Source organism: Equus przewalskii, chromosome 3 (genome assembly GCF_037783145.1).
Source record: "Equus przewalskii isolate Varuska chromosome 3, EquPr2, whole genome shotgun sequence".
NCBI classification, from domain to species: domain Eukaryota; kingdom Metazoa; phylum Chordata; class Mammalia; order Perissodactyla; family Equidae; genus Equus; species Equus przewalskii.
The window spans coordinates 65,630,784-65,643,212 of record NC_091833.1 but is presented as its reverse complement, the minus strand read 5'-3'; the positions used below and the strand labels follow the sequence as shown (position 1 = coordinate 65,643,212).

Sequence of the window (12,429 nt, the reverse complement as noted above, 5' to 3'; positions counted from 1 at the left end):
ACGGTATTATTAGCTATAATTACCACGCTTTACAAAGATCCCTGGTACATATTCATTCTTTACACGTAAGTTTGTACCCTTTAACCTATATATCTCCACCCTCTGAATCCCTAGGCCTCGGTAAACACCAGTGTCTACTCTCTGTTTCTGTTAGTTTGGCTTTTTGGGTTACACATATAAGTGATTCCATAAAGTATCCGCCTTTCTCTGTCTGACATGTCACTTAGCATAATGCCTTGAAGAACATCCATGTTGTCACCAATGGCAGGATTTCCTTCTTTCCCATGGTTGAATAATATTCCATTGTATACATACACAACATCTGCTTTATCCATTCATCCATTCACAGCCATTTAGGTTGCATCCATATCTTGGCCATTGTGAATAATGCTGCAAAGAACATGGGAGTGCAGATAACTTTTCCATATCCTTTTTCATTTCAGTTGGATGTATACAAGGAGTGGGATTGCTGAATCATGCAGTAATTCTATTTTTCATAGCTTGAGGAAACTCCTTACTGTCTTCCATAGTGGCTGTACCAATTTACATTCCCAGCAAAAGTGAGTGTATGTTCCCTTTTCTCCACATCGTCACCAGCACTTCTTCTACCTTGTCTTTTCATGACAGCCATTCTGTCAGGTGTGAGGTGATATCTCATTGTGGTTTTGATTGCATTTCCTGATAATTAGTGATGTTGAGCCACTTTTCATGTACCTCTTGGCCATTTGTATGTCTTCTTTGGAAAAATGTCCATTCAATACTCCTCATTTTTTTATCTACTTGGTTTTCTTTGTTTTCCTATTGGGTTATATGAGTTTTTTATATTTTTTAGATATTAACGCCTTATCAGATATATAATTTGCAAATATTTTCTCCCATTCCACAAGTTGCCTTTCATTTGGGTGATGCTTTCTTTTGCATATAGAATCCTTTAAGTTTGTTGTACTCCCACTTGTTGATCTTTGCCTTTGTTCCTTGTGCTGTTGATGTCATATCCAAAAAATCATTGGCAAGACTTATATAAAGGGACCTTTCCTCTAGGTTTTCTTCTATGAATTTTATGGTTTCAGGTCTTACATTTAAGTCATTAATCCATTTCCAGTTAATTTTTGTGAGTGGTGTAAGATAGTGGTACTGTTTCATTCTCCTGCACGTGATATCCAGTTTTCCCAGCATCATTTATTGAGGAGACTGCTTTGGCTATTTGGGGTCTTTCGTGGCTCCATATAAATTTAGAATTGTTCTTTTCCATTTCTGTGCCCCAAAAGGCTTACGGACATTATCACTTAACCCGATCTTCACCTTTCCTGATGAGGAACTATTTCTAGTTGGGAAGTTCCCTCCTGGCACTGAGCAATGCTTCGGGAGGGGATGATGCTGGCAAAAAGAAGCTCTTGCCCTTCTGTTCTTGAGCAATTGTTCTGTTTTTGTTTCACTGTGTTGCTAAAATTTGTTGAGCAGAATCTTGAGGTCTCCCAAAGCTGATTTTGTTCAAGGATAACTATCTAATTATTGATTTTTGTCCAGAGATGGAAAAGCTGGGACTTCTGTGTTGCCATTTGGACCTCTCAATTTTACTTTATTTTCTTAGGCTTTCATTTATTTATTTATTTTATTTATTTGTTTTTGGAGGGAGGGAGATTAGCACTGAGCTAACATCTGTTTCCAATCTTCCTCTTTTTTTTCTTTTTCTCCCGAAGCCCCAGCACCTACTTACATATCCTAGTTCTAATTGATTCTAGCTCATCTATGTGGGATGCCACCGCAGTATAGCTTGATGAGTGGTGTGTAGGTCCAAGCCCAGGATCCAAACCAGTGAACTCTGGGCTGCTGAAGCCGTGTGCGTGAACTTAACCACTTGACCTTGGGGGTGACGCCTGTTTCCTTTCTCTTGTTCTAAATTAAAATATTGCAAAACAGAATTTTTTTTTGTTAAAAACTAGCAGGATGCAATTTTATAAAATAATTTCTCTTTTTCTTTATCCTTTATAAATTAGCAAAAGAAAATATCTGAAGTAATACTCTATTGGTAATTAGTTAGAGCTTCAAGAGGAGAGTTAAGTGATTTTTAATTTTTGTTTCTCTATGTTTTTGTTATATTACCTAAATTCTTTATAGCAGTAATATCTGCAATTTGTGAGAAATTAACAGTAGTTATTGTAAATAATAAATAAAGATTTGCATCTCTTTAGCAAGCTTATTTTATTTACATTAATTTAGTGTTTCTTTGAGGTTGATCTATTACCCATTAACTGTAGGTGATTCAAAATGCCACCACAGAATTCGAGTGGTATAAGATAATTGTATTTTATATTAATTATGTGCTGGTGATTATTTAAAAGTAACCAATTTAAAGTTGAATAAAACAATTTATTTCTTTTAAAACACTAGATGCTTCTCAGTAAAGAATATATTCTATACTCACGAAGGGTTGTTAATAACTGCCTTCAAAGCGTTAAGCAGATCGGAAGTGGTCATCACATGCAAGTCTACTTCAACAGCTGCCCCTTTGGCCTTCACACGAGCAATATTGCCAAACTGATCACTGAATACGGGAATTCCCACCATTGGTACCCCGTGGTAAATAGCTTCATAGATTCCATTTGTTCCACAGTGAGTGATAAAAGCTCTGGTTTGGGGATGACCTAACAGGAAAAAATATACCATTATTCTAATCTGAGATAGTTTCATAAACAGAAAATCATGGTAGGTGTACAAACATTGATTCAATTAGGCAACATCTTCTATACAATTCTGTGCTATGAGGTCATATATAAAGTCCTATAAACTGTAAAGAAAGCAGCAATTAGTTATTCCAGCAATTAATCCATTCCATATACCTGTGAGAAGGTTTCTGTGGAGTCTAAATGATGGAGAATAGTTGTCAGGTCGACAATTTCTGGGGGTAAGGAATACATTAACAAAAACAATGGAAAGATTGAAGAAATGAAACTCTTGTGTGGATGGGGAAGGGGAAGCAGGATGTGCAGGGTTTCAATGGGAGAACGTTGTACTAACAGGCTAGAAAGATAGGGCGAGTTCATGAAGTACTCTGTTTAAGATAATGGAATTTTGCACTTGACTTTATAGTAATATGGAGCCATTTATAATATTAGAAATGATGAATAGAATTACCAGAATTTTATTTTCAAATAGTTATAGTGGGGAAGAGAGAAGAGAGGTTGTTGAAAATGGATACAGAGACTCAGGAGATACTGCAATATTCTATGTCAAAGTTAATGAGACCCTGATTTAAAGGTGTGTTGACTCTGATTCTGAGGATGGAGAGATTGTGTCATAAATGGGAGAATTATAACTTCCATATTCATGTTGAAACCTGACAAAGACTCTCCTTGACCAAACTCTAGTCAGGCTCTTCTGAACTTTCTTTTCAACTAGACCCTGAATTTTGGGCTTCTGTATGTTGTCTCTGCAGTGTCTAATTTTAGCAAGAATCCAGCTAAGTCATTTTAGTAAGACTCTCCCAGACTCAATATCTGGTCACCATTTATATCTGATCAGTTTCCTAATCCATCAGCACACCACAGGTGATGTCTGATCACCCTGATCTGCCTTCAGCAAGAATCTGGGTAGGTCAGTTTAGCCAGGGTCTCCCCATGTCCTTGAGGTTTCCCAAGTGTAATTTTCCATCCAGTGACACCTCCTCCCCTCCCCATCTGCCCTGCTACTCTGTTCCTTGGCTATAAAATCCCTACTTTTCCTTTTTGTACTCAGAGCTGAGTCCAGTCTCTCTGTCTCACTGCAAAAGTCCACACAGTGATGGTCTTCAACAAAGTGTGCCTTACAGTCCTTAGCAAGTATCATGGAAAATTGTTTCTTTAAGAAACTTCCGAAAAAATGTAAAGAAGACATGAAGTGGGTTTTTTTTTTTTTTGCTGGTTTTGAATACAAATTTGTTGTATATATCTGTTGTTGAGTAATCATTCAGATTAAATCCTCATTCAACTTTGTTTAGTTTTGCTTCTCTTTGATCTTACCAAGAAGATCATTCTGTGGAATCCAGTCATATAGCTGTGTATTGGGTCCTAATGTATCTGGTTTCTTTCCTGTGTATCTCCAGAGAACCTGTTATGATAAATTCCTTTATTAGATTTTCAGAATCACATTATTCAGTTCTTAGAATCAATCTAGTTCAATGCTTCCATGTAAAAGGTGAGCAAACTGAGGCCCTAAGTAAATAAGTAATTGGTGTTTTTAAACCTTTGAAACTGGAGCTACCCTTCAAATGCTTGCAATAGTCCTAACAGATAGGCTGCCATCAATAGGACATTTCTCACTTGGCAGATGAGAAAAACAAAACAATCTGTATCTGAAATAATTATATATTGGTATTACTAGGCCATTCTGGTAAAGGGAAGTTTTAAATGGAGTTTTATGAAGCAAAGGGAAGGATGTTACTTAAATTCACTTTAAGAATTTGTTAGTGTTTTGAACTTTTCTTACTTATTTGGCAGTAACTAGAAGCAAGCATTGTCTTTTTTTATTATGGAAAAATATGCATAATGATATTTGTTATTTTAATCTCTTGCAAGTATACAATTTGGTGGCATTAATTATATCCACAATGTTGTGTAACTATCACCACTATCTACACCTCCACAGTTTTCATCATCCCACACTTAAACACTGCCTAATTAAACAGTAACTCCCTCTTGCCCTGTGCTCCAGTCCCTGATGACATCTATTTTACTTTCTGTCTCTAAGAATGTGATTACTCCAGGTACCTCATAAAAGTGAAATCATACAGTATTTTTCTTGTTCTGACTGGTTTATTTCACCCAGCATTGTGTCCTGATGGTTCATCCATATTACGATGTATTAGAATTTCCTTCCTTTTTAAGACTTAATAATATTGCATTGTGTGCACATACTACATTTTGTTTATCCATTCATTTGGTTATTGTGAATGATGTTCTTATGATTATTGTGTACAAAAACTTATTCAAGTTTATGCTTTCAATTCTTTTGTATATATAGCTAAAATTAGAGTTATTGCATCATAAGGTAGTTCTATGTTCTCATGTTTTAAGGAACTGCAAAACTGTTTTCCACAGTGGCTGCATCATTTTTCACTCCTACCAGCAATGCCCAACAGTTGCAATTTCTCCACATCCTACTCACACTGGTTATTTTCCATTTTTTGAAAATAATCATCCTAATGAGTGTGGAGTGGTATCTCATCGTGCTTTTGATTTGTATTTCCCTAATGATTAATGATGTTGAGTCTCTCTTTATGCACTTGTTGACCATTTGTATATCTTCTATGAACATATGTCTATTCAAGTTCATTCTCATTTTTTAACTGGGTTTTTGTTGTTGTTGAGTTGTAGGAGTTATTTATGTATTGTGGATATTAATCCCTTATCAGACACATGATTTGCAAATATTTTTAACAATCTGTAGACACTGTGTTTTGCTATGTTAATAGGATCTTTTGATGCACAGAAGTTCTCTCAAGTAGTTGAAGTCCAGTTTATCTGCTGTTTCTTTTCTTGCCTGTGCTTTTGGTGTCATTATCTGTGAAATAATAGCCAAACTCAATGTGAGAAAGATTTTTCTCCAATACCTTCTTTTGACAGTTTCATAGTTTTACCTCTACAGTCTAGGTCTTTGGTTCATTTTGAGTTAATTTATTTATCTAGAATAAACTAAGGGTCCAATTTCATTCTTTTGCATGTGGCTACCAAGATTTAACCAGCACTATTTTGAAGAGACTGTTCTTTCTCCATTGAAGGGTTTTAAACCTTTGCTGAAAATCAACTGACTATATATGTGAGGGTTGATTTCTGACTCTATCTTGTATTCAATTGGTTTATATATCTGTTTATATGCCAGCACTACACTGTATAACTTATTGTAGTTTCATAGTAAATTTCAAAGATAGAAAGTGTGAGTCATCTAATTTATTCTTTTTCAAGATTATTTTTTCTCTATTTGTGGCTCTTGCAGTTCCATATGATGTGGAGGATTATATTTTCCATTTCTACAAAAATTCTGATGTAATTTTCATAGGCATTGTATTGAGTCTGTAGATTTCTTTGTTCAGTGTTGACATCTTACCCATGTTAAGTATTCCTATCCATGAACATGTGATGGCTTTTCATTTATGTAGGTCTTTTTTAATTCCATGAAGTAATGTTGTTTTGTAGTTTTCAGCATACAAACATTTCACCTTCTTGTTTAGATTTATTCTTAAGCATTTAATTCATTTAGTTGTTCTTTTAAATGGAATTGCTTTCTTAATTTCATGTTCAGATTGTTCATTGATGGTGCATATATGCACAACTGCTTTTTGCGTGTGGATCCTGTATCCTGCAACTTTGTTGAATTTGGTTACTGGTTCTGGTAGCTTTTTGCAGATTCTTGGTGATTTTCTGGATATAGAATTCTGATATCTGCAAATAGAAAAAGTTTTACCTTTTCTTTTCCCGTTTGAATGCGTTTTATTTCTTTTCTTGTGTAATATCCTGAGCTATAACTTCTGGTCCAATGCTAAATAGCAACAGTAAAAGCAGACATCCTTGTGTCTTTCCTTACATTAGGAGGAAAGCTTTTAGTTTCCACTATGGAGTAAGATGTTAGCTGTGGGTCTTAAAAAATATCATTTAGCATATTGAGGAATTTTCCCTCTATTTCTAGTCTTATCAAGAATGAATATTGGATTTTGTCAAATGTTGCTTTTGTGTGTAAGTGGAAATGATCATTTTTTTTACTTCATTCTATTAACGTAATATGTTACACTAATTTCACATGTTGACCCACTCTTGAATTCCTGGGATAAATTGCATTTTATTATGGTGAATACTTCTTTCAGTATTCTGTTGGATTTGATGTGCTAATACATTTTTTAGGTTTTTTTACATCTATATTTACAAGGGACCTTGTACTGTAATTTTATTTTCTCGTGAAGTCCTCATCTGGCATCTCTATCTGGGTAAAGGGTCCTCACAGAAAAATTTAGGAAGTGTTCCCTCTTCTACAAATTTTTGGAGGACTTTGAAAAGGATTAGTTTAATTCTTTAATTCTTCTTTAAATGTTTAATATAATTTACCAGTGAAACTATGTGATTCAGGACATTTCCTTGCTGAGAGATTTTTATTAGTAATTCAATCCCTTATTTTGTTATAAGTCTGTTGATGTGTTCTATTTCTTCTCCAATCAGATTAAAAAACTTATGCGTTTCAAGGAATGTATCTATTTCTCTAGGTTGTCTAACTGTTTGGAGTACAATCGTTCATAATATCCTTCTTATAATCCTTTTTATCTCTGTAAAGTCAGCAGTGTTCTCTCCATGTTCTACTGATTTTAGTCATTCACATCTGCTTTTTTCTCTTTGCCACTCTGGTTAAAGGTTTGATAATTTTGTTGATCTTTTCCAAGAACTAACTTTTGGTTTCATTAATTTTCTCTATTGTTTTTCTGTTGTGTGTTTTATTTGTCTTTTCTCTAGTCTTCATTATTTCCTTCTTTCTGCTTGCTTTGGGTTTATTTTGGCTTCTTTTTCTAATTCTTTAAGATATAAATTAGGCTATTGATTTCATATCTTTCTTCTTTTCCAGTGTAGGCATTTCCAGCTATAAATTGCCCTCTGAGAACTACTTTCACTGCATCTCATCAGTTTCAGTCTGTTCCACTTTCATTGATTTTAAAGTGTTTTTTAATTGTCCTTGTGATTTATTCTTTGACTCTCCGGTTCTTAACTTCAGTAGCATACAAAAACTCTACTCCTTTTATCGCCATCCCTCCTTCTGTTAATGATGTCACAAATTACGTATTTATACATTGTTTTTCTAATAATGTCAATTAATAATGGTTTTCCATAACTTTCTCTTTTCAGTCAGTGAGAATGTAAAAATGTGGTGTTAGCGGCTGGCCCGGTGGAATAGTAGTTAAGTTTGCACATTCTGCTTCTCGGTGGCCTGGGTTTCACCGGTTTGGATCCCAGGTGCGGACATGGCACAGCTTGGCAAAAGCCATGCTGTGGTAGGCGTCCCATGTATAAAGTAGAGGAAGATGGGTATGGATGTTAGCTCATGGCCAGTATTTCTCAGCAAAAAGAGGAGGATTGGCAGTAGTTATCTCAGGGTTAATCTTCCTTGAAAAAAAAAAAGAACAAACCCCAAAAAGAAACAGCAACAAAAAAGTGGAGTTATATTCAAAAGTGCAGTAATCGTACCTTTTATAATTACCTTCGTAGTTACCTTTACTATAGATCTTTAGTTCTTATGTTTTGTGTTACAGTCTAGCAGCCTTTTATTTCAACCTGAAAGAATCTCTTTTTCATTTCTTCCAAGGCAGGTCTAGTGGTAATGATCTCCCCAACTGTTGTTTACCTGGGAATGTTTTAATTTATACTTCATTTTTGAGGAAATTCTTGCATGACATAAGATCTTCAGTTGAGAATTTTCACTTTCACCAGTTTGAGAATATCAACCAACTGCCGTCTGGTCTCCAAGTTTTCTCATGAGAAATTGGCTGATCATCTTATTGATCATGTATGTGATGAATGGCTTCTCTCTTGCTGTTTTCAAGATTCTCTTATTGTCTTTGCTATTCCACAGCTTGATTATAATGTGTCTTGTTGAGGGAGTTTATCTTACTTAAAGTTTGTTAATCTTCTTGGATTTATAGATTCATTTCTCCCTTGAAATTTGGGAAAGTTGCAGCCATTATTACTTCAAATATTATTTTGCCCCTTTTTTTTCTTTCTGGGGCTCCCACAGCATATGTTTTTCTCTGCTTAATGATGTCTCACAAGTCTCTTAGGCTTTGTTCACTTTTCTTCATTTATTTTTCTTTCTGTGCCTCTGACTCAATAATGTCAATCATCCTTTCTTCAAGTTTGCCAGTTCTTTCTTCCACCTGTTCATATCTGCTTTTCAGTCACTGAGATGAATTTTTCATCTCAGCTATGGTAATCCTCAGCTCCAGATTTATTTTTGTTCTTTTTATAATTTCTGTCTCTTTGATATTTTCATTTTGTTCTTTCATTGTGACTTCTCTTTATCAGTATCTTCTTTTAGTTCTTTGATCATCCTTAGATAATTGTTCTAAAGTTTTTTCTAGTAATTCCAACCTCTAAGATTCCTCAGGGATGCTTTCTCTCAATTTATTTTGACCCTTTGAGTGAGCCATGCTTTCATCTATCTTTGTATGCCCTGTGATTTTTGTAGAGACCTGGACATTTGATTCTCATAATGTATTAACCCTGAAAATCAGATTCTCTTCTTTCCTTGTGGTTTTTCTTTTTTTCGGTTATTGAAGGGTGTCTCTTTGCAAGAATCAAGCTGACATGAGACTTTAACTGTTCGCAAATCTTTTCTGAGCCTCTCTGTATCTCTCTCTAGATATGCACATGGCTTTCTAAATTCAACTTTATGTGCAGATGCTTTAAAGTGGACTGTTTCTCCCAAGTGGAGAAAATGGATAAATGAAAAAAAAAAGTATTGCTCCTTCAAATCTCCTGAAACTTGCTTTTTCTAGTGAGATTTGAAACAACCGTGGCCAAATTTCATTCCTCTACCTTGGTGATTAAGCCAGCAGTCAAGAATTAGAATACAGAAGCCCAATGTCTGGAGGATGTGGTCATTATTGCCAACTCTGGCTCTACCCAGTTATACCAGGAATACAGGCATTTTACCTGACGGGGTCTGGAAGATGGAGGATTTGAAGCTGCTGCTCTGCTAAAGACTGAAATTGACCAATTTTAATTAATTGCTGTGTACCAGCCAAGCTTTACCCTGGAAGTTGTGAGTGCTCTGATGGACTTCAGAGTTCCAGTATAGTGACTTCAGAGAGTTTCTGCCAGCACAATTGTTTTAGGTTAAAACGCATATCCTTGGTGCTTTCTACACCATCCTGATGTCACCGTTAAGCATTTTATTTTAATGGAATATAAAAATCAATATTTTTAGGATGATCGTTTTAGATTAAATATTTAAATGCATACTGCTGCCACAAACGACTTTTCAAAGAAATTTGGTTATAAATACAAGTATTGTTATGATCATTTAGAAGTTAGCATGACTTTTATTTGTCTATTTTATCTAAAGCTAGAGAGGAAAAATATTCCTGGCAGTATAAAAACAACGTTACTCAATTATAATTTAGAATGATGTTAATAAATAACATCACATTTTGTAGTAACATCATAGAGTGAACTGCACAAATCTTTTACTATATTACTAACAATTTTAACTGTTTAAATAGAAGAATCATTATTTAGAAGTACTCCAGGAATCGTAGCTGTCAGTTCCAGGTGCAAGCTGGGTCTGATCCAAAACCATAAATTATAAGGAAATATGGTCCCAAGGGACATTGTGAATTGAGGTCGTGTTTTTGAATATCTTTTCCTTTATGTTAGCTGTACCTGATATGCATGCCTCAGATTTAAAAAGCAAAGAAACACCACAAAACAGGATTAGCTTACACGGAAGTCTTAAAACCTACCCATAAAGTTGACAGATTGTTTAAGACCAGTGAATGATTTAGTTTTAGTTCATTATTTAAAGTAAATACTGCAAAATGCTTGCCTGAAAGTAATGCCAGTTTTAAAGCAAGAGAGCAGTCAAATTTTTTTAGCTAATCTCTTCTAACATTCAATATTTCTTTAAGGCTCAAATTGACAATAACAGTACCAATAGCTTTTTCTACATTTGTAAAGTACACTTTCAACGAGACTTTCATGGATTTTAAAATAGCTACCCTTCAAAGAATAAGATTATCTGACCTTCTGTGGAATCTGGGCGAGGGCTGATGCAATCATGTTAGACTTTTCTTCTGTGAGGTTTTGGATCATTGACCCCAGAGTAAATACCACAACTCCATCTTTGCCTGAACTCTGGACAAACTCATCTAACTCCTGTAAAGAAAACAGTCTTTGTAATATGAAAGTCTAGAGTTTGAAGAATAAAACAGTCACACACTTTTCTCAATGTGTCTGAATTATTAAAACAGTTCTGACTTTTCATACATAAACCATTTTACAGTATGAAACATGATCTGAAATCACTGGTTATTAGGCAAATTAAAATGATTTAAATTGAAGGTTTCCATCCAGATTGTTCTAAACATTTCTGAGGTGTGTTTGTGTGTGTGTTTGTTTTAACAAATTTTTGATTACTTGTTATCTTCTTCAAGGTGCTCAGCTCTTTACGGGTCTCATTTAGCTTAAGTATACGATGATCTGAAGAGATATGTATACATATGCAGATGAGAAAGCTGTCTCAGAGAGATTAAGTACTTTGTTCAAGGCTACACAGCATTAGGTGGCAGAACCAAATTTCTAAATTAAGCTTGTAGATTATAAAGCCAATGACCATATCTAATACTCTCTACTGCCTTCCAACATCCTCTCCACAATACTCCAAATGGAGAAGATTTGAGTGGCACTCTAAGACATATAGCTCTGGTTCTTCAAATCATATTTGGTCTTGGATAATGTGAAGATTGTCCTTAACTTTTATGCTGTATCAGTCAGCATAATGACATGCTAATGGTTTATTTACTTTGTTTTACTGTTTTTTAAATTTTCTTTTATTTTGGTTCCATTCATACTTCATATAAGCTTCCCCAAACACATCTAGGAATGAGGTAGCCTTACAACTTTCTGACCAAATAAGTAATATAGAAACACCTGTAATGCATGCTCTGGAGAGAACAGTAATATGGAAATGTACAGCTTTTCATTCAAAATAAAAATAGCATATTTAATCATGTTGAAGTAAAAAGAAATCTTTTCACCCTATGATTAAGTACTAATCAAACTAAAAGAACCAAATAAGACAAGAAAAAAATGTGTGAGGATCTAAAGGAGAAGACATAAATTTTGTAAACATGTAAATGACAATATTGGGGAAACAAAGATAACCAATAACCAGATCATTATAAATAATAGTTGGTCATATTCATAATCATTACACAAAACAATATTTCTTCACAACAGCAATATCCAATCTGAACTTTTAAAATGAATCGTCTTTCACTGTAGTAATTGAAAATATAAACTGTTTAAGAGTAGTAACACATGTGCTTTCATTGAAAGAAGTTTCAAATTCTAGCAAATGAAATGGAAAAAGACCCTAATAGATAAATGTATTGTGTGTATTAGTGTTCTCCAGAGAAACAGAACGAATAAGATGTGTATCTGTATCTATGTATCTATATCAATCCATCTATCTATCTATCTATCTATCTATCTATCTATCTATCTATCTATCTATCTGTAGAGACAGATCTATTTTAAGGAAAAGGCTCATGAGATTATGGAGCCTGACAATTCCAAAATCTGCAGGGTAGGCCATCAGGCTGGAGATCCTGAGAAGAGCCAATGTTGTTCAAGTGTGAAGGCCTTCTGCTATCAGACTTTGCTTTTACTTGGGAGAAGTAAGTCTTTTGTTTTCTTCATG

At 34.6% G+C, this 12,429-nt stretch overlaps 1 protein-coding gene across 1 annotated transcript in view; it reads right to left on the bottom strand.

Moving 5' to 3' along the window:
* The window catches only part of LOC103562723 (UDP-glucuronosyltransferase 2C1-like), a 30,430-nt gene that overhangs the window by 6,340 nt on the left and 11,661 nt on the right, over window positions 1-12,429 (bottom strand). The window contains exons 3-5 of the mRNA XM_008537861.2: window positions 10,752-10,883; window positions 3,999-4,086; window positions 2,426-2,645 (exon numbers count right to left, since the gene is read on the bottom strand). Of these exons, the coding sequence (XP_008536083.1) occupies window positions 2,426-2,645; window positions 3,999-4,086; window positions 10,752-10,883 (440 nt within the window). The remainder of the gene's footprint in view (window positions 1-2,425; window positions 2,646-3,998; window positions 4,087-10,751; window positions 10,884-12,429) is intronic.